Here is a 22,809-nt window from a genome sequence, read left to right as displayed (position 1 = left end):
GAAGTGGATGGAGAACATAAAATTCTGGAACTTCAAAAGGTTCCTCTGCTTGGTGAACCTGCACAATACTCGAATCAAACACATCAAGTGGTGGATACTTAGAAGAAAAATAATCCGTTAAAACTTTGGAAGCACACAACTCCAATCCTAAGTGAAATATTTTCCTAAAAGTTGGGTTAACAACTCTTTTGGAATCTACTTCAATTGGAGGAAAATGATCAATAGATATATAATTATGCAAAGGATTAGACAAACCTTGTATGTATCGGATCCTCATTTGTAATTAACAGTGAATTATTTACCTCAAGTATATCGTGGTCCTCTATCGAACTATTATTATCTAGCTCAATTAGGTCTTCCACAAAGTCAATAAATTTGGTTTCATTCTCAATCTCAATCTCTTCAACAACCTCGTCATCGAAATCTTCCTCTAAAAATTCTAATTCATTGGTGCAAATATTAGGGTCTTCCGTATGAATCTCCGACAAAGAGAAAATTGGGATTACTTCTTTCAAATTAACTGGCCTAAACACATTTTAATCCGGATATTCATTGTAACGTTGATATGCATTTGAGTATGTCACACCGTTCATAACAATGGTTCAGTCATACCAAGGCTCCTCCTTTTGAATATGCTAATGATCATTACTACGATCCGAAACTGAAATAACTTTACCATTATTGCGAGGACTAAATTCCAAATGTTGCTCATCTTCAAAATATGCTTTGTCGTCCATAGGAATTTCAGAATCGTTTTGGTTTTTAGGCCACACTTCTTCTTCTTCATTCTTTGTTTCCTTGAGTTGAACAATTTGTATCTTTAAGTTGTCCACATTCCTTTGAATTTCTTGGAGTTGCTCATGTGTTTTCTGTTCCATGGTCTGGAGCCCCTGTTGTACCAGTTTAAGACACGATTCTGCAAACCTAGAAATTTTCTTATCAAGAGAATAATTATCCTCCCATCCATCTAATTGCTCACTTACATGCCCGTCATAAGGTTGTTGACATGTATGAGAATATCCATAAGGTTCCATGGGATATTTATCCTAGCCAAAAGATTGGTTTTGATTATACCCATAGGATGGTTGGTAGTTTTCATATGAATGAGATTGAAAACCATATTGATTACCACTATTATATGATTGATCTTATGCTTCGTACATGTTATTTCCGTAAGTAAACATGACGACTCACAATAGTACAATAAAATAAAAACAAGCTAAACAAATAACAAATAAATTAGCAACTTCTCCCCGGCAGCGGCGCCAAAATTTGATGGGTTTTCGTAGGCACAATAAATTATTTATCTTATTTCCACACAATTAACTGATAATATACGGTAGTAAGAGATCATTCCTACAGAGAGCTGTGTAATTGATAGGTTATTTGGATAGAAAAACAAAGTAAATAACAAAGGGGAGTTTGGTTGTAAGATAAATAAAAAGATAATAAAGAAGAAAAGGATGATCAAGGAATCCTTCGCCATTACCAAGCGTTAACAGGATTAGATACTTATCTATCTTCTGTTAGAACCATTCATCACCAACCGCATAATAGCATGTACGCTTAGCTATCCCCAAAACTCCTTGTATCACCGGATAACAGGTACGCTTAGTCACCGGGTTCTATCCAACTGAGTCACCTTGAGGTACGCTTACAAGGTGTAACCCAATCGAACACTTTAGGGTTTGTGAATTTAGGTTTAATTCCAGCAGTTAAACTCAGTACACTCGGTTCACTTACTGGTGTTGTTTTCATACACGATTTCTTTACAGAATCCCTATGCAAGGTCTCATGTTTTCTACTTGTGTACGAGATGCACGACAATTACGTATCGCTCAACTCACTACTAGCAATAGAATGATCAATAGACTAATCTAGTTGTGCACCCAAATCAATCTAAGAGTCAATCATAAACCATAGATATAATGAAAACAGACGATGATGATTAAAACCTCAAATAAACTTGTATTTATTAATAAAGTTTCACGCTTAAAACATTGAATTCATCCTTAATCGACAAAGGATTTAGCTATTCATATTACAAAGTAGATGAATAATGGTGGTTTCCTCCTAAAGGGGTAGACCCTAGGTTTTTGATATAGAACTTGTGATATGAGATGATTGATTTTACATGACCCAATACCCTTTTTATAGGTTTACATTGCTTGGCTATCAAGTATTTAGTTCGGTTCAAGAACCCGACCCGAAAATACGACATAAAGACCCTAACCGTGACCTTAGGCCTTCACAAGTATGCATACACGTTTTTATACTCCTTAAGTATGCGTACCGGTATGCGTACCCGTTTGCATACTTTACCGTCTTCGGTAGTCGATAAAAGCTTGTTTTTGCCACAACTTCTTCGTACAAACTCAGAATGACCTCATTATTTTGGCATTCTTTTTATCTTTCAATTATATTCAAGATGATGATGAGAAACCCTTAATTTGAATGAGTTAAGATCGGTCTTTGTCCCTTCTCTTGATTTTAAGCGTTTTGCTCATTTTCATCGCACTTCTTCCACTTCTCTTGGACTCGAGCACATGGATACTTGGAATACTTCTCTTTTTGGATCTTTTCAGAACTTTGTAGATCCTTTTTGGATGATTCACTAGAGACAAATAAGAGAAAACAAGAGTAATAATACGAATAGATGCAAGAATAATAGCTAAAACAAGTATGAAATGGATATTAAAATCATATGAATTATGCACTTATCAATGATGGTGGGCAGTGGTGGGGATAATGGTGGTGGGTATTGGTGAGATTGGTGGAGCAGTGGCGATAATGTGGTGGTGGAAGAAGTAGTGGTAGTAGGGTGAGAAAAGGGATCCTAAGATAGGTAATTAAGCACTAATGGTGGTTGTGATGGTGGATGGTGGTGGTGGATCCGCGGTGGCGATAATGGTGGTGGGTATTGATGATACTGGTGGAGTGGTGACGATAATATGGTGGTTGAAGAAGTAGTGGTAGTAGGGTGAGAAAAGGTGTCCTAAGATAGGTAAATTATTTAGTCACTCTTGGTTAATTTTTCTTTGTTTTGTTTTAGTTTTCAAATTACTTTTTTTATATTTTTTAGAATTAAAATAATTTTTAAAGGCCAGATTTTTCCAAAAAAGAAGATGTTGTGATTTTAAGATTTGCCGGGCAGGGGGCAGGAACAAAAATGAAACCTATAAAAAAAATGACCAAACACAAGGCTACATGTGAATTAATTGTAATCGGTTCAGTTTCTCACGCCTCTCTTTATTCCCCTTTTCTGTCATGGTTTCTGTTTCTGTCGTTATTTCTCCTCTACTTCATGGGATTATGCAAGGCTATGTGTGAACTAATTATAATCGATTCAGTTTCTCATATCTCTCTTTATTCCGCTTTTTTATCATGATTTCTGTTTTTGTCATTTCTCCCCAACTTCGTGTAATTATGCATGTTTGAGAAATAATTCATGATTGTAGGTAAAGAGACAAGAAAAGAAATGGATCAAGAATTAAATATTATTATAAATTTTAGGAAAATGAATAAACACAAATCTGTGTAAATTGGGAACTCGATAATTTATATAAAAGAGAAAAATTAAATTCTAATGCTAATCGATTTTGCAAGATTAATCTAATTGATTTAAAACTAATTTTAGGTGTTTTTAGTTTTGTTACAAGTTTGGTGAATGACCTTTGATGATATTTTTTTGAAGTAGTGAACGAAGTAATGTTCTACTGCCCATAGGATTTACTCTAACGATTAACTATGCTTGTCCCAAAGGGTTATATGACTTACATACAAAATATTTAAAGATTCGGGGATAAGGACATGTTTATTAACCAACTTCTCAAAACATTTAAACCTGGATCGATCGGTTCGATTATTCTCAGACATTTACGACATGCATGAATCGATGGATACATTTAAAATACATATCATTGACCGTGCCGTTACGACAGGGTTGAGACCTAATAAAATAATATAGTATAGTTGTGTAGTCGTCTAGCCCTTATCCTTTGTGTGTCTGTAATATCTTAACTGACTGTTACAATAGTCAGGTAAGATTCTGCTACCATTCTGTTACGACACTGGCATCTATTCTGTGCATAGCTTTTGTTTGTAACATTAGTGATTGTCTCATCACTTTAATCTTGAATGATAACAAATATGTGATTTTTTCACCGTTTATCCTTTCTCTATGGTATCATATCCGATATGATCCTGATAACCTAATTCTTTTACCTTTTTCGTTTATGCCATTAAAAGTATTTTTTTTAAGCTTTACATCTTCCGATTTGATATGGAATCGAATGTCTCGAAAGTTCCTCTCAGTATAATGGAAAACATTTTTCATGTAAAGCTTAAAGATCAGAGTTACTTAACACTCAAGAAATACAAGGTCATTGGTCTTATAGATGGATCTGCACCTTGTCTTATCAAATATGTCTATACTGATCGAACTGCTGAAACAAGTGAGAATGCCAATCCTAATTATATTCACTAGAATAATGAGATCAAACTTTGTTTTTCTAGATTCAGTACACAATCTCTGCTAGTGTGATTTCTTACGTTGTTGGTCTAACAACATCCAATGATTTGTGTCGAGAAAAGGTTTGCTGCTACATCTTCCATTCATGTGATTCGATTTTGCACATCAAAAAAGTTAACATTCATTTCTCAGAATCGCTGATTTTGGATCTGGTATTAATGATAGTGAAATGCTTGTCAGTGTACTTGATGGTCTTAATCCAGTTTTGCTTCATTTTTTTACATCTATTAGAGTTCGTAATCCTTTAGTGACTACAAAAGAATTACATAATCTTTTAATTAGTCAGGATATTATCTTGACGTAAAGATCTAAATTTACTATTCATTTTGATGAATCAAAATCTTTTATTGTTTTTCGACCAAACAGACATTTCTGAAGTAATAGCAGGTTGGCCTGAAACTTCATCTACCCCTTTTATGTTATGGTTAATGGATTTTTGTTTCAGTGCTTTAGCAGAATTTAGTGCCTCCTCTTCTGGTTTGCTAGCATCTTTAGGTTCTGTTTGGCAACTGGGATATGAAATACATTGTCCAGGTTAGAGTATCCAAGATTATCATGGCAAGAGTTATTCTAAATGGTGTTTGTTTTTCATTATGGGTTACTGTAGTATTTTCTTTGTCAAAAGACCTATATACAAGCCAAATTAATTAATTAGAAAATAAATGAAAACCAAACTATATAATTTTATGGTTTTGAGTATAGAAAAGTTAAAATTAAAAATCAGTTATCAAATTTAGGAAAATTAACCGTCAAAACTCGGGAAAGGATTAAGGTATTCTATTGGGTAAAACAACCTCATAGTCTGTGTGATCAAATTGACCATGATGACGAAACCTGCGAAGAAGTTGCTGAAATCCTGCGTGAAAGAGCAATGACAATAGATGAATATGAAAAACATTGAAAAGCTACGAACAAAAGTGTGGAGGAGGATAAAGATTTAGATGGGGAATATGTTCATATTAAGAAAGAGAATGCGGACATTACTGAAGCAGAAGAGGCACGAAATGCAAAAAGAGCTAGAAATCAGGTTGTTCAGGACAATGGCACCAATATGTCTATACAGAGACCTATCTTAGCTGATCATGGTGGGGTAACAAATGACAATGTTCATAATAACTCAAATGTTGAATCTACGAATGTGATAAAAACGGATAAAAATGAAGCGCAAATTGCTATAGCAAAGAATAATACCATGCAGAATCTGGAGAACGATCGGTAATAAATTAATCATATCTCAACTTTTATTGTTCTATATTTGCAGCTTTATCTTATTCTTTAAATTTTTTGTTTCAGCATAAGCATTTTTTTTTCTTTATAATTTTAGTTTTTCCTCTAGAGCCATGAGAGTTTTTGCCTGGAACTGTCAGGGATTTTCCAATAAAAAAAAAACTATGGATCATATTAAGGATATGATTTATAGTTACGACCCTGATATAATTTTCTTATCATAAGCTAAAATAGGGGAAGTTAAAATGAAAAAAAAGTTAGGCAATATAGATTCCCAAACTGCGAACTTATTCATTCTAGAGGTTTAGCTGGTGGATTAATTCTTCTTTGGAAGGATGGTTTCCATTTTAATGTTGTGAATGCAGAATCTTGGATTATTAACTATCTGGTGCAGCAAGATCCTTCCAAGCCGGAGTGGTTACTGGCTCTCCATATCATAATCACAAAGAAAAACAATGTAACTATATTAAGGATTTAAGCCAGACTATCAAACAACCATGGGTAGTCATTGGTGATCTTAACTTGGTTTTTCAAAAATGAAGAAAGACTATTTATTGCTGGTAATATCTAATCAGCTTCAAATACTTCTAATGCTTCTAGTTCACGGGTTTCTTCTTCAAGAGATTCATCCTTTGTTAATCTTATATATAAAGCTGGTTTGGAAGATTTGGGGTATACATGCATATCTTTTACTTGGTCAAGAAATGTGCATGGTAAAAGCATAAGAAGATCTAGGCTAGATAGAGAAATATTAAATAATGATTGGTTCATAAATTTCTCAGACTATAAAGTTTTTCATCTGCCACAATTGGGGTCAGATCACTGCCCTATTATGCTAGATACTTTTTCGGTAAATGTTGATAAATAAAGAAACGAAAAAAATGATACTCTCAAGAATGAAATTGCTACTGCCTGGGATCATGAAGTTAATGGCTCACATGCCTTTAGATTATCAAAAAGACTCGTTATTACAAGAAGATATGTTTCTAAATGGAATAGGGAAAAATTTAGAAACATTCAACGCAATATAAATCTTCTTCATTAAGAATTAGAAGTACTTCAGCAGAATACTCAGAATCAAAACATTCATAATCAGGTATTGCAGGTAGAAAACCAGATTGAATATTGGCATCAAATTCAAAGTGATTTCTGGGGAGGGATGAATATTATCTCGAGATGGATAAAAATAATATTGTTGCTTTAAAAGATGGTAATGGTAATTGGTGTACTACTAGAGAAAGGCTGGAAAATTTACTCATTGATCATTATAGTTCTCTACATACTACTTCCTCATATTTTACAATGCATCCCTAGTGTCATCACTTCATCTGATAACATAGATTTGACGAGACAACCTGATGTAGCTGAAATCCGTAAAGCCTTAAAAGATATGAAACCATGGAAAGCCCCCGGTCCGGATGGTTTCCCTCCAGGTTTTTTTCAACATCACTGGGATATTATTGGTACAGATGTTATGGAAATGATGAAACAATTCTTTCATACAGGCTATATTCTTAAAAGCCCAAATGTTACAAATGTTTCTTTAATTCCTAAGACAAAGAATAAGTAATTTCCTTTTGATCTGAGACCGATTTCCGTTTGCAATACCTCATATAAAATCATCTCTAAAATTCTTCCATATAGATTGAAGAAAGTTATGGGAAAAATTATATCTCCTCTTCATGTTGCTTACGTACCAGGAATGCATATATCAGATAATATTCACCTAGCTCAAGAAATTGTGCATACTATGAAGGATAAAAAATAAATGTCCAAGCTTTTAGCTTTAAAGCTAGACATCTCTAAAGCCTTTGATAGGCTTTAATGGTCCTTTCTCAGAGATGTCATGCTGAAGATGGGTTTTTGCGCAGAATGGAGTGATCTTATTATGCAGTGTGTGAGTACCATACAAATATTTATACATCTTAATAAAGTTCCGTGTACTTATTACAAACCATCAAGAGAGGTGAGACAAGGCGACCCCCTGTCACCTTATCTCTTTATTCTTGTAATGGAAGCTTTCTCGCGCCAACTTCTTAGAGTTGAACAGAATAATCATAACGCAGGTATTAAGATTGCTCCAAGTGCTCCATCAATTTCTCATTTATTTTTCGCGGATGACTGCTTGTTGTTTATAAATGCAGATCTCTACAATTAATGTGAACAATCTTTTTAAAATTATTGAAGATTTTGGTGCTGCCTCAGGACAGATGGCGAACTTTAACAAATCGAGCGTGTACTACAACACTCATGTGCCACAAAGATTCCGCAGAATACTTACTCGACGACTTAAAGTTCCTATAATGAATTCCAATGAAATATATTTTGGCATTCCTCTTATCATTGGTAAGAACAAAGTACAATGCTTTAATGGCATGGTTGATAGAGTAAAAAACCGTTTGTCTAGATGGAATGGAGAAACAATGTCACAGTGCAACAAATCTCTAATGATAAATAATGTTACAAATATAATCCAATCTTATACAATGCGCTGCCTACAAATACTAGTGGATACTATCAAGCAAATTGAGACTATACAACGTAACTTTTGGTGGAGTTTCAAAGATCATAGAGGCACTTGCATTATTTCATGAAAAGCTTTAAGTTTACACAAAATATTGGTGGTCAAGGATTTAAGGATTTGAGTATTCTTAATCAGGCCCTTCTTGTTAGAGCTGCATGGAGAATTTGTATAAATTATGATGATCAGTGGGTAAAGGCTATACGGTCCAAATATCTTTCTGGCACCGGCTTACTTCATGAAACTATTAAATCAAATTGTTTTTGGGCATGAAAGGGTATTCAGAAACAACTTTCTTTTATAAGGCAGAACAACATATGGAGACTAGGAAGAGGAAATAAGATTAAAATTTGGATAGATGTGTGATATCTGGCATGAGTACACCACCAAATCCAAAACAAGATGGAGACCAGGAAGAGGAAATAAGATTAAAATTTGGATAGATGTGTGGATATCTGACATGAGTACACCACCAAATCCAAAACAAGGCGTAGAAGATAGCGAGCAATATATATGGGTACATGATCTTTTCATTTTGCTTCATCATATTTATGATAATTCTACAGTAAATTTGATTTTGAATATGAGGATTCTTGTTGTGGATGAAGACAAACTTATCTAGAGTTTAACAAAAAATGGAGTTTTCTCGTTAAAGTATGCATACAATAAGTTGCATGAGATAAGTCTGGGAATTTGCGAGTTTCACAAAAAATCCGAAACTCGAATATCAGTTGGAAGAAGTTCTGGAGTAATACATACTTGGCCTAGGGTTAAGCACTTTTGGTGGAAATGTCTATCAGATACTTTGCCAACCAAAGTCAGGCTCTCAATGAATTGCAGATACATAAATCATCTATGTCCTCTCAGCAATCAGTCTGATGAATCTCTAATGCACATCCTCTTTTACTGCCCTTTCTCTAGAGCAGTTTGGATGCAAATTCCTGGAGGTGCCAGTATCTTAGCAAGGGTTCATAATAATATCACTGCTCTGTTTGAAAGTTGGAGCATCAGTCGGCTCAAGATGCTTGGCCGAATACTACAATGATAATCTCATGGTCTGTCTGGAATGAGAAATGTGAAGTTCAATTTCAAAAAAAGAAAGATGACCCTATAGTTACTGCTAGAAGCGCTTTCAATTTTTCTAGCTATATTGAGAAGCTCAATTCTAGATCTTTGGCTAATCATAATATAGGACTGTCGACTAGGATGAATTTACCAAAGTGGAAACCACCTGCATATCCTTTTTTTCTTCAATTAACTGTGATGCTAATACAGGACTAACATGCATTGCTATTGTTTTACGTGACTATGCAGGTAAGTGGTGGGGCTGCAAATCCAAATGCTATGCAGGAATAATGAGTTCATAACAAGTAGAATGCCTGGCTTTCTTTGATGCAGTTAGCTGGGGTATTGAGCTAAGATACACACACATTGTCTTCAAAACAGATTTACAGTGAATAGACAACTATATCAACAACTCTGCACAAGTCATTGCTGGGGAGAATGAAGTCATTCTGTTAGATGCCATCGAAAAACTAAAATGGAAATGTAATTTTATTTATAGAATCTATGATAAACCTGCTGATAAACTAGCTAAATGGAAATGTAATTTTATTCCTGGAATCTATGATAAACCTGCTGATAAACTAGCTAACTTTGAAGACCTCATCTCTCTTTCTCTCTAAAAAAGGGGAAAAAACAAAAACTCTTCATCTTCATCTTTCTCAGATTTGGTCCTTTTGGACCAGATCTGAGCAAGGATTATTGTTTTCTTTAGTTTTAATAGATTTTCTAATAAAATAAGATGTTGTTTTTAATTTACGGTGTCTTTTGACAGATTTCTTCACCATTTGGGTGATTTTTTCTTCGCTTTTTGGGCGATTTTTTCTTCGCTTTCAGAGCGATTATTTCTTCACTTTGATGGTGATTTGTTCAATCGTTGTTGGTTGTTTCATTCATGGCTTGTTATTCTAGATTCGAGAACTTCGACGATTCAACACGGCATAGCTTTGAGTTCATCTTCAACAAAAGGGATTTAGGGCATCCGGGTTTTTCGTTCACATATACAAGATTAAGGGCTAATCACTCATTTGTTTTTGGAGCATCTTTTGTTATAGAAGACAAACATTCAAAATGATCGGAATTGATTCCGGATTATACCATCTTATCTCTCTACTTTTCATACAAAAATTGGGTACCTTTGCGGTCTTTTGCTCTTTCTCTTCGCGAATTACATGTAATTGGTATCTTTATTTGTATTTGGGTTTTAAGTTTCTTATATTTTGATGTTCTTTTTCTTGTAAACAATCATGTAATCACCTTTTTGGATTGACTGAAATGTGGTCTGGTTGTTCACTAAGAAAAAAAAAAAAAAAAAAAAAAAAAAAGCTAAATGTAGCAGAAAGAATGATATTACTAGAGTTTGGTTAGATAAGCCACCTAGTATAATTGAGAGTTATCTTTTACCCGACACTGCAAGTATTTCAAGTTAATAAAATTTCTTCATCAAACAAAAAAGATTAAGATATTCCAGGTTTTACTTGGAATTCCAAAACCCTACTTTTTTAGCCTCCTAGAATTTAGATAGGATACACCATTCTTATCTTGACATGAAATAAGCACCCACACAAACACAATATACAATTATTTAAAAGATAACCCAACCTAGGTTAGAAAATCAAGGCTCCCAAACACAATCTTAGTGTTGCTTTTGTCTAAAACCTTTTTCTTTAAAGTAATAGCAGGTTGTTTCGAAACTTCATCTTCCACTTTTTTGTTATGATTAATGGACTTCTGTCTCAGTGCTTGAGCAGAACTCTTTAGTATCTCCCCTTCTGCTTTGCTTGCATCTTGGATATAAGTTGCATAAACTCTGCGGATAGTAAAAGAATATCGAAGTCAAACCACGAAAGTTACATATTTAAATAAGGGAAGTTTAACAAAATGCCACATTTTGGTTTTCCGGTTTAAGAAACTGCCACCGTTTTTTCAAAATTTATAAAGTGCCACAGCCGTTATGAATTCCGTCAAGGCCCACATGATTGGTCATTTACGACTGACCTGGTCAAAATTTCACGATGCAATTACTTAAATGTCCTCGTAATCTTATCTAATAGTTTATCTTCTTTCTTCTCCTCCAACTGAATCGACACCGCACAAACATAGAAGATGTTCGACTTTCTTTTAATTCTCTTATTCTTCGATCTAATCAGTGTATCTGCAATTACTGCTTCTTCTTCCCGTGTATCACTACCACCACCACCACCACTAATCATCTGTTTTCAGTTATTTTGGCAATCAATTGATTCTTGTTAATAACGATTTAATACTTTCTGAAATTGGGGAAGAAAGTCAGGGTTCGTCAAAATTAGGTTTAATTCGTACAATTGAGGTTGTTTAAAGAATAGAGTTTAACTTGATTTTCATTTTTTTTCAGTTTCACATGTTAAATTTTGTACTTCAGTTAATTAAGGTTTCTAATTAGAATGTTTTTGTTGGATTTGACTTGGCAGTAGCTAGGAATTGAAGCCAACAAGGGTTGGTGATTTGAGTCTGAACTGAAAAATTGGAGTCATGTTAGATTGAAGAAAGGATTGAATGAATGAATCAGTTTTGTATGAATTTGGTATTGCAGTGAAGAACAAGGGAGGCTTGGAAATCGAACAGTGGTTGCGAGTCGAGACGATTTTGGGTTTCATTTGTCAAGAACAAAGAAGATGAACTCATGTTGCTGCCATGGGGTCAGATCGATGGATAGATGAGAAATGAACCAGAATTTACTGATTTGGTAGGGTTGAGATTGCATTCGGATGAACAGGGAAGATGGGTTTTCAGCCGAATTGATACTGGATACGAAGGAGAAAAGGAATTTGTTGATATTTGTTTACTGCTGATATTGGGGACGAATTTAGGGTTTGTGGTTGTTCAAAGGGTTTCTGAATTTGAGATTTAAAATCAATGAAAGATAATAATTTGTTGCTGATGGGAATTGAGATTGAAGATATATATGCCACACCAGCAGAACACGTAGGTGTTTGTAGAATTGCTTGAACCACCAGCTTCACTCGGCAATCGACAGAATGGCTTGTGTGGATGTAAGAATTGCAGGAAATGGGTCTTGATGTTGCTGAGTTTGAAGTAGGCACTGATGCTGATGTATGAGCTGCAAGACGTGCAAATGATTATGTTGTGGGCACTTACAGACTTACTCGCAGCCAAACTCGACAATGAGTCACACTATTAGATCGTTTGAATCAGTCCTAGTTAGTTCATTTGGGGGATTAACTGTCTTTTACTAGGGCTGATTTACTTCCATGTAGACACTAACAGCAGTTAACTGTTATCTCAAAAAAAACGGGATGGAAAAGATCAAGAGTGTGGCATTTAATAAAATCTGGAAAAAAACGGTGGCACTTTCTTAAAAAGGAAATTGGAAGTGTGGCACTTTATTAAAATCCCCTTTAAATAATACAAACAATTAGCAAAAAGAAAAAGAGAAATATCCCTTTCTTGATTTCATGGCAAAAATGACATGCAAGCTTTGGGTTTTTGATAAGGTCTATTTTACAAACTAATCCAGTAGAAACACTTCATACCATGCTAAAAAAATAAAACTGGCCAGGACGGTGTGGAAGGGAGTACCAGCGAGAACTCGGTGTATATCCATTTGTTAGAGTACAAACCAACGAGCTAACCAATGAGCATCTAAACCCTAAGAGAAATCACAAACCAAAGAAGCTTATCAATTACTTTTCATCCTATACAACAACTGTTACTCTTCCTTGGCAAGAATTTGTTGCGTGACTTACATGATAACCTAATCTTCAGAAAATAGAGTTCACAAACCAACAGGAGGAATGTGGAAATTTGGTAATGGACCTTAAGTAGATTTTGCTTCTGAACTAATAAAAAATAAACAATCTAACCTTCTAAACCAATTAAGAATACTAAGTTCATCAAACGAAAAACAAACAATTCAAAAGTACGCAACATTTGTACAAGATTTATATCCCGTTTATATGCCATAGATAAATAACAAAAGAGTGAAAACGTACTTCACTTGCGGAATCCTAACACCAAGCCTGTCTGGGCGTGCAACATCTTCTTTCCTTGCTAGAAACATCAAGAACTTGTTCTTCTTGACACGTTTCCCTTTCCCTTGACAAAACTCTACGAACTCAACAAAGTTAGAAAAAATCGTTTCACTTGTTATCTTATGACATCCGAAGGAACATAAAAGTATTTAAGAACAACTGGATGATTCAAAAGAGGTCCCAATTTCAGTCCTTCAAACTTTTCAATACCCTCATTTTTACAAATTGCAATCTCCAAATCATACACTGATGTAAATCTCCGCGCCAGAACGAAACAATGGATAAACGAATTAACCTAAGCAAAAGACAAACATACCAAAATCAATTTAACAAGTAAAACACAAAAAGAAATACTGAAATCAAGAGAAACAAAAATTACCCTTGCTTCAGTTTTCATAAGAAGCTTCAACGACGGAATTTGATGTATTTGAAACCCTAGTGAAGCCCATGAATCTACTTTGAAGATATATTAACAGTATCACCAATTGTAAGAAGATTATCATGAGAATTCTTCACAGCGCTTTCAATTATGTACAGAGATGTAGTAGGGTTAGTATTGGGATGTTGTTGGATTGGAAAATTAGGGTTTCGGATGTAAGGATTTTGGCGGTTAAAATACATGGTTTGAGGATCTGATGATGAAGAAGAAAAAGGATGAGGAAATCAGGATTGATAGGATACTGTGGTGGCAAACCAGGAACGCCGCCATACGGCGGCCGGAGGTTGTGGTTGTTGCCGTACATGGGTACGGGGAAGAAGAAAGAACAGCGGGAGAAAAGGGTTGATCTCTCTGTATCGGCGGTCTACCCTATATATATATATATCATACCAATCTGGTGTCGACCAGAAATTTGGAGAAGAGAGAGGTAATCTGGTGTCGATCTGTTTAGTCACTTTAGTGTGAACAAGAGGATGGTTGCTGCTAGGGAGACCAGATTTTGCTATTTAAGAGTCCAGATCAGTCGCGTATTGTTGACTGGAGTCTAAGGTGGACCACACCCACATCGTTCTAGAATTTGGGTCGAAAGGACAAAAAAGAGACTTTGAGCAAACCGAAAAAATAAATGACCAGTGACCACAGAATCACAGATCGTTACAATTAACACTGGAAGTGAAGAAAATAACAATAAAATATGTAGTACATAATTCCATTTTTACATGTTTACAAAAATACTAAGCTGGATGATTTGGGAGAAAGCCTTGTATAACATGTCTGATCTCTCCAGACAAAGGAGTCCCCTGTAAGTGTTCAGAACTCTTGAGGCATTAGTGCGCCTGGACGGGATATCACAAAAATTGTTTAAGAAATTCTGTTGCGACAAGTCTTCCTCGTGTATTCACGGACATCTTCAGCTCACTTATCTCCTTGTCAATATCCTGCATTTAGAGAATTAATATTAGGAAATTAACATTTCTGCACAAAGAGAAAGATACAAATGAAGTTATAGATACTGCAAGCGCATTGACAAAAGTAAAGACGCTTAAAGCTAATTTGGTACTTTTGATCTCATAGTAAAATGATCAAAAGTTTGTTCTGATGCACAACAAGTCTGAAGTTGCTAACCCGAAACCTTAAGAGGATTATCTATTCTACAATTGTGATATATCAAAAAGTAGCCTGCTAAAGCAGTCGAAATATCAAAATCCACTTTCTTTATATTCTAGAACTTTTAACTGGGAAAACCAATAGTATACATATAAAAACACCTTACAAAAATCTACAATTAGGTTAGGTAATCAAGCAAAGGAAAAGGAAGATATATTAAGCATATAGAGATCTTGCCTCCATGAATTGCACAATAAAATCTATAAGCTTGTGCTTTTGCATATCTTCGCAGTGATAGTTTGTAACAAGAAAACTAATGTCATATCCCTGCAAAATGAATAAATGATGCAAAAATAACGGCATTAGTACACGACAGTTCCCTTCCGGTTATCAAGCTCACAAAATAATCTGAGAATTTTCAGTAACATTTGAAAGACAACTCGTCAGAGATACAACATAACAGGAGAGCGACATAGATGGTTGATGAGCAAACATGATAAGCAAAAACCAGCTCAGATGCCAAAATCGGTACAATCCTAAAGTGTGGGCAAGCTTGGACGATTCTCGCCAAAGGATATTAAAGGACATTACATGTCAAATAAAATCTGAGCAAAAAGAATACTTTCTCACTACTGAATAGAAAAAGAAAACAACACAAGATGAAAAAGAAAACAACACAAAATGAAAAAAAGGGAATCCAGAACAAAGCCCAACTCTAGTCTGACACCATCGGTAAATCAAAACAGAGTGTTCCTTCAACAGCTCCGCAAGGTGTTATTCATGACCATGAAACAAAGATGTCAAATTTGAGACACAAACAAGATTGTGCAGAGAGTTCAATTCGACTTCAATTTAGATAATATAAGACCTTATCTTTCATTATCCTTGACCAGTTCCTTGGATGGGTCCAATATACCGTCAAGAACCATTTGCAATCCTGGATATGGATAATGGTAATGGGATACTACTTGATACTATGTACGCATAAAATTATGATTACTACATCTATTGAATCAATTCCCACTTGTCGCTTGTGCTTGTGGTCTTAATTACATATACATTAAGACCACAAGATTTAGTGTAAGTTACATATACATTATGCTCTGCAGTATATGACTGCAAAATCACGTACTTTCTTGTTTAGTGTAAGTTAAATTAAAAATGCATCCTATTTCAAGATTTATTAGGATCAGGATCCATGCAAGCCATAAATGTCACATGCTACTGTAGAACTGAGTCAAGATAAATGAAACAAGAAAGATTCTACTGAGAGATTGGTATGCAAGGAGCCAACACATACCTGTACAGGTTTTCTCCTCAATACTTGAAAAGCTTCTGCCCTCATCGACAAAAATCTAAGAAATTTCTTCGTTAGTATGTTTTCAAGCTCATCTGCCTGCTTAACCTAAACAAGAAGCAATGAATAAGCATATATGGAGATATAGATCAACAAAATACAATGAAAGAAGAAATAACATGCTATAAATTTTCAGATTCCCGAAATATCTTTGTAACTCCAGTACACATATAGTGCTATGCGTCACTTACTATATCTACTATGTATTAACATGACATTGTGCTAAAAAAACTGTTATGTTGGAGATATTTTGAGTTCTTCAAAGGGTGCATCCGTGGATGCATAAATACAACCACACCGGTTGCACGTCAAATCTTATACTAGTTTTTTCCACCAAATCTAAATAACACGAACAATCGACGAGGTTCATCGAGTACAAAACTTCAGCATTTACATAATACAACAACTATTGGATAGGTGTAGCAGTATACCACAACAAGAACTTGATTTGAAAATTGAAATACGTGCGTGCAGGTTAAGATGACATGCTATTGCAAATATATATATATATATATATATATACATATAAAGAATGATATCTTAGAATAATGAACATCACAAACATCAAATAACAGAAGAGAAAAGTATTTAATACCTTGATACTTATGCGCAGGGAGTTAATGGATATCTCTATTAAGCATTTTTCAGCCTCATTTCGACAGATCAACACCTAAGACAACAACGGCAAAGTTATCAAGTAGTCATTCACCCAAAAGTTAATATAATAGACAAATACCATTTCAATTAGATAAAATACAGTAAAGGAAACAATCAATTACGTTTCTTAACTCTACTGCGAAAAGATCCCAATTTTGAAGAAAGTTATGCAACAAACGGACAAAATCATATTAACAATATGGCACGCTGTACAAAGATAGAATCACGAAATGGCCTGTTGGTAATGGTTACAGTACCAGGTAACGGTTAGGAATACATTAGTCTCACTTGATGTGAATTATTATTATTACTATCATTTGTTTATCTATTATTTCTTTCACTTGGGTGTACATCATGCACAAGGATAAGTCACAATAGAGGGAAGCATAGCCTGATGAACCATGAGAACTTCACAGGATGACAATATGTGTTAACATTCTACTATACACAAACAAGCCATTATAGTACAAGTAGTATCTGGACATCTGAATGCGACATATTTAGTTTGAGGATAACTGAGCAAGAACCATATTAACACTTTGACGCAAAAGGCCAACCGTTTAAACTCCACCGAAACTGCCCTCTCATATGAGGCATTTTTCTCTTGTTTATGGGGGACCCACCATTACACCAAAAAGGGCTATCCATTACCCTCTTTTAGGGCATACAATATTCAGAGAGTTAAGTCTGTCCATAACTACTCTATCACACGTTGACATTGTTAAATTGACACTATCTTACACTTTCCGCCGTAATTTTTGTATAGGGCCCGAATGAAAAGTGAAAACAAGTAAGAAGCTAATTTGTCGTAATCAGATCTTCTAGTTGTGTCCTACACTCTCCAAAAAAAACAGCAAATTCTCTGACATATAACCTCACCATCTACCGGTTTGAAAATCAATCATTCGTTGTCAATGGTTGAAATTCAAACCGATAGATGATGAGGTTATATACCTCAAACTGCACTATGTTTTGGTGGGGGTGTAATGCGTAATGTGAAGAGCATTGCACAAAAAAATTAGTTTCTTTCTTCGGGTCCCCATAAAAAATTGGGGTCAAAAGTACAAGATGACGTCAATTTAACAATGTCAACAACACCTCCTTTCTTAAAAAAAATAAACAGTGGAGAAAATCACTTTGGCATACAAATCTGTGAGCTACTCTAGATCAATGGTTTGGAATGTAAAACCCAGGAATTGTTGTTTTCTTGGGATGCTCCCCTTGCAATTTGTTTATTTTACATACAGTTTTCCTTTTCTACCTGATTTTCCACATTCTTTGGCATTGCCCTTTGTACGTGAATAATTCCCAACAATAAAAAGGTATGTTTCAGTTTTGTTTACTTGAATGACTAGCAGTGTGAAGTGTAACTTTAATAGGTACATTTAGTTGTCGTGTGTACAAAACATTTAACTCTAGTTGTCATATAATCGTATTACAGTGAGACTCAAGAAAGTAAAACCAACCTAAGCTTTTCTCGGTATGAAGTTTAGCATGGCAGAATCTCAAAATGCCTTGTTTGAAGGAGTCATTGTTAGAATTAAACTGTAAATTGTATTGAACCTTCGATATTGAAAGACAAAAAGGCTACTAAAATTTGCACTTCTTCTGAAACAGGCAAATTTTAAATGGCACTTTTGCCTACTTAATTGGTTCCTAACTATACAATCAAAATCTAACAAAAAGCCCACAAAACACCACTTCTGACATTTGCAGTTTCGCATCAAGTGATATTTTACCCATACCATTCAAGCACAAGCCTAATGAACACTCTACTTCAGAAAATATGGACAAGTGTTTAGATTTAAGCGGCCTCGTCTCCAAAGGAAGGCCCTATAGTGAAACAGAGACGAATTCATGACCCAGATTAATTTATAGCCTATGATTGCCTGGACTCTTTTGTTTCAGGAAAAACAAAAGAACCTGATGTTAGATGTTCTGAGGCGGGAATAGGTGGGGGGAAGAAACTTATGCCAAATTCAATCTTTTGAACAAGACTCTAGATTTGAAATCAAATATGGGCAGAAATTCTAGTTTTGAATCAAATATGGACAGAAACATGAAGGAGAACAAATAATAAGAATATTGTAAAGGAACATCCATGTTCCATTTCTTAAACTAATATAAAACTATTGTGTTCTAAGCTCAACAAACATATAGAAAATAATTTAATCTGCAGAAAAGGAGACCAACCATATGTTTATTAAATCTGCAGTCACACTAAAGGAGAGACTGAGGAGTTAAAAATAGACTCGCCAATTGCTTCCACAAAGAAAATACTTACAGGATTTAGTAGAAGTTCTGGGCTGGTTCTGAAAAATGCAAAGCACAATTTCAGGTAATTTCAAGCAAATCATTATTGGTGTTCTGAACAACAACCAGAAGTACAATCCAAAAAGAACACACAACTGTAACTAGTTGACACTTCACAAGAGAGAAACTCACTTTAGCTCAACCTCCGGCTTGTTATGTCTTTCAACTTCTTGGCAAGGAAAATTCTGCACGCAACAAGAAAATGAATGGATGAAAAGAAAAACCCTATAGCATCTCTAACCAATGCAGTAAGCTACATGCATAAGTTTCCGAATTAGTGTCATTTGATTTTGTAGCATAATAAGAGCGAATTTGAGCAAGAGACATGTAATTAAAACCATAATGATACTTGAGGTCTGCAAAAAGACACATCTCTATGGCAAAGCGAAAAGAATTGTGATGTCCGTTTCCTCAGTTGATACCAATAACTTTCTTACCATTAAAAACTAAATCAAAAGAAGTCTTGATCTTTAATTCATTTTATTCAAAGAGATAAATACCAAAACAACTAAATGCAACCAAGCAAATACCTGCAAGCACATAGCAGCTTCCAGTGTGTTTCGTATACACGTCAAATAAGAGCGTGATGTATTTGCCTAGAAACATTCAATCACCAGTAAGGAAATGAGCGAATCATGAAACAAATGTATGTAAATTTCTCGCAATAATACAATGAAATGTACAAAAAAATGTTCGCATTAAAACCCTCAATCTGTTATCGGACTATTTTCACGCCATTATTTATGGATTTCTTACAAAAATTAGGTCTAGATCGAAATCTTACCATGAAATGAATGTTAGGGTTACACTCTGGTTCTACCAAGCAAATTGTTAGAGCTCCAGTTCTGGCATTCAATGCTAACTGGTCAGTTTGGTTGTAATTTTGAACGATAATTGCACCTTTGGGAATTAAAGAGCCAAATCTAGAAGAAGAAGAAGAAGAAGAAGAAGAAGAAAGGGAAAATGTAGATGGAAACAGTTGAATATGTCTAATTTATTTTCTTCCCGTTTGATACTCGGGAGTCGGGACTGTGATAGTCCAGCCCAACTCCTCATGAAAAGTTATTAGGTTCGAACCGTTCCAGCTTGATGTTTAAGACAGCCAGTTTCTGCTGGTTTTGTTAGTCATAAGACTGAGAACTAAAACACCTTGGTTGTTTTTACTGAATCGTCCGAATCTCACTGATATCTCCATACTCTTGTGAATCTGATTCAATATGTTTATTTTTTGTGTCAGATATGACTCGTCTGTCTCATAAAATACGTAAGTCAGTGGCTTGATCTCAGGAGTCAGGGGTTGTTTTTTTTTTCCTTGACTCAAATGGGTCCGAAACAGGGGTTAGGTTTGAGTCAGATCACGAGTCGGATCTGACTCAAAATCAAAAACAAACAGACTGACTGACTCCATCAAGTCAGAGGTCAAGTCAGATTCTTACACTGAGTCAGCAAAAAACAAATACACTCGTAGTGCATGTTCGTCTTTATCTCTCGATTTAACAGAATGTTGGGATAGAATTCATGACCAGATTACCGCTACAAATTTGAAGCTTTCAACTCAAATTCAATCGTAAGGTTCATTGTTAGGGAATACATTGTATTATTGAGTATGTTGATATCGATTATCATCTCTAGAACCACAACTACCCGAGATACAACACATAATTAACAGTACCATAAAGAAAAACAGTTATATTACCGTCTTTGATAATATTGTGAATTGTGAGGGTAAAATACTCACCAACCGTGTGGAAAATTTTGTAAAGATCGAAGTATGAAAAGGAAGATCATGTAAAATACTGTAAAAGAGCTCAAGGAATCTTCTATCTTTTATCGAGATACCTACCACCAATAAGAGGTGAGAACACGTGGAAAGTTAGTGACATCATCACGACCGAGTTCAAACCAAGAGACAAAGCAGTTAATGGAAGTAGTAGCAATGTGGAAAACTGGGGTCTAACAACCACACCCAATATTTCGTTCGGAAATCTGTATAGACTAACTCCAATATAATTCCAAGAAAATCAACTAGACAGTCAGACTCAATCAAGGAAAAACATCTGAGTTATATCTCAATTTCTCAATACAATCTCCAATCGAACAGACAGAAATATGTGAGCCTGATTGATGTGAGAAATAACTTGAACGATACCAAAGACCAATGTTAAGGTGTCAACCAATTTCAATCAACAACCAAAAGTCGGATTTACCAATTGATTGAACTATGCACAACCTGTGATATTTCAATTATATAAGCAAATATAATGCGGAAAAGTAATAACACAGACATCAAAAGTTTTGTTAACGATAAAACCGCAAATGCATAAAATCCTCATGACCTAGTTCAGATTTGCACACCACACTGTATTAAGACACTACAGACACTAGCTTAATACAAGTTAACTTCGGATTGGAATATAGTTGAGCCCTAACCAAGTCTCACACCGATTAAGGTACAATCGTGTTTCTTACGCCTCTGAATCCCAGCAGGACTCTACGCACTTGATTCCCTTAGCTGATCTCACCCAAGTGTTGTTATGACCCAAAATCGAAGACTTTATAAACAAATATGTCTCTCATAGAAAAGTTTATTCTAATAAAATGATAATCAAGTGAATCTAATTTTGTTACTCATAGAGTTGTTCAATTTTTTATATTCTCATAGAAGTATACAAGATACAGTTCAAGCAAAATCGGATTTGCTTCATGATTGTATAACGTACTTATTCAAGAATCAATTCATGAACATTAAGCCACGGTTTGTAAAGATTGCATTCCTTAATTTATTAATGTATTTGTTCATGGGTATGAAATCATACTTAACCGATTTTAGAACATAACCAACTAAGTTTGCAAGCGGGTACGTAAACTTAAGTTCCGGACTTTGGTCTTGTCCGACAGTTCGCAAACCGGCATGCATACTGTCGTCCCGGACCTACCCCAGGTAAAACTGTTCGCATACTGGTATGCAAACTTGGTTCCCGAACTTTAACAGTTAAAACCGTTCGCATACCGGTATGCAAACTTGGTTTCCGAACCTGGATTACGCCACAACAGTTTGCATATTGGTATGCATATTGTGCTATATCCAGACAATGGTTAATTGCTTTAAACTCTCATTTCAATCATTGGAACATCTTTAGAAGACGACAATAGTTGTCTCACATAAACTATTAGCTTATAAGTAATTTTCAAATGATCGAATGATCAATACAAAATATTCCGAGTCGACATCAATTGACTGTCTCACACAAATCATGTAAGATGTTTCAAGGCAATTTTCACATGATCATCTTTTGACTTATTATTTAGTCTCCAACAAATAAATTTTTTCCAACTAAACTCGTGAACAAAAATGATGAATGTAGTTAAATCAAAAAGCTTCCAACACATATTTCGAGAAATAAATAAGTGAGATAAACTCGGCCCGAAACATCAAATGTGTATAATGTAAAAGTTTATATAGTTATACGACTTAGTCTCAATAGGAGATAGAATATAATAAACTTCTGAGTGATAGATAAATTTTAGTATCCATAGACCTTTTGTTAATGAAGTTCCTCAAAG

At 34.9% G+C, this 22,809-nt stretch overlaps 1 protein-coding gene across 1 annotated transcript; it reads right to left on the bottom strand.

Moving 5' to 3' along the window:
• Window positions 1–14,430: 14,430 nt before the first annotated feature.
• On the bottom strand, window positions 14,431–20,304 carry LOC113283010 (actin-related protein 2/3 complex subunit 4-like). Its single transcript, XM_026532137.1, has 8 exons — window positions 20,030–20,304; window positions 19,776–19,841; window positions 19,378–19,430; window positions 19,217–19,244; window positions 16,871–16,945; window positions 16,219–16,323; window positions 15,156–15,245; window positions 14,431–14,749 (listed from the first exon to the last, which is right to left on the bottom strand). Exons 1-8 carry the CDS (start codon window positions 20,030–20,032, stop codon window positions 14,660–14,662), a joined length of 510 nt encoding a protein of 169 aa, XP_026387922.1. The 5' UTR covers window positions 20,033–20,304; the 3' UTR covers window positions 14,431–14,659.
• Between the last annotated feature and the right edge of the window lie 2,505 nt (window positions 20,305–22,809).

This window comes from Papaver somniferum, chromosome 5, assembly GCF_003573695.1.
Source record: "Papaver somniferum cultivar HN1 chromosome 5, ASM357369v1, whole genome shotgun sequence".
Lineage (NCBI taxonomy): Eukaryota > Viridiplantae > Streptophyta > Magnoliopsida > Ranunculales > Papaveraceae > Papaver > Papaver somniferum.
Note: the sequence above shows the minus strand (reverse complement) of the source record. Positions and strands in the feature narration are given on the sequence as shown.

What these genes read in the sequence shown, in the direction of transcription:
- LOC113283010 (XM_026532137.1), bottom strand. An exon ending in AAGCCGGAGGTTGAGCTAAA is followed by an intron (nt 19,245 to 19,377) that starts GTGAGTTTCTCT and finishes TGCATTTTTCAG; the next exon opens with AACCAGCCCAGAACTTCTAC. An exon ending in CAGAACTTCTACTAAATCCT is followed by an intron (nt 16,946 to 19,216) that starts GTAAGTATTTTC and finishes TTGTTGTCTTAG; the next exon opens with GTGTTGATCTGTCGAAATGA.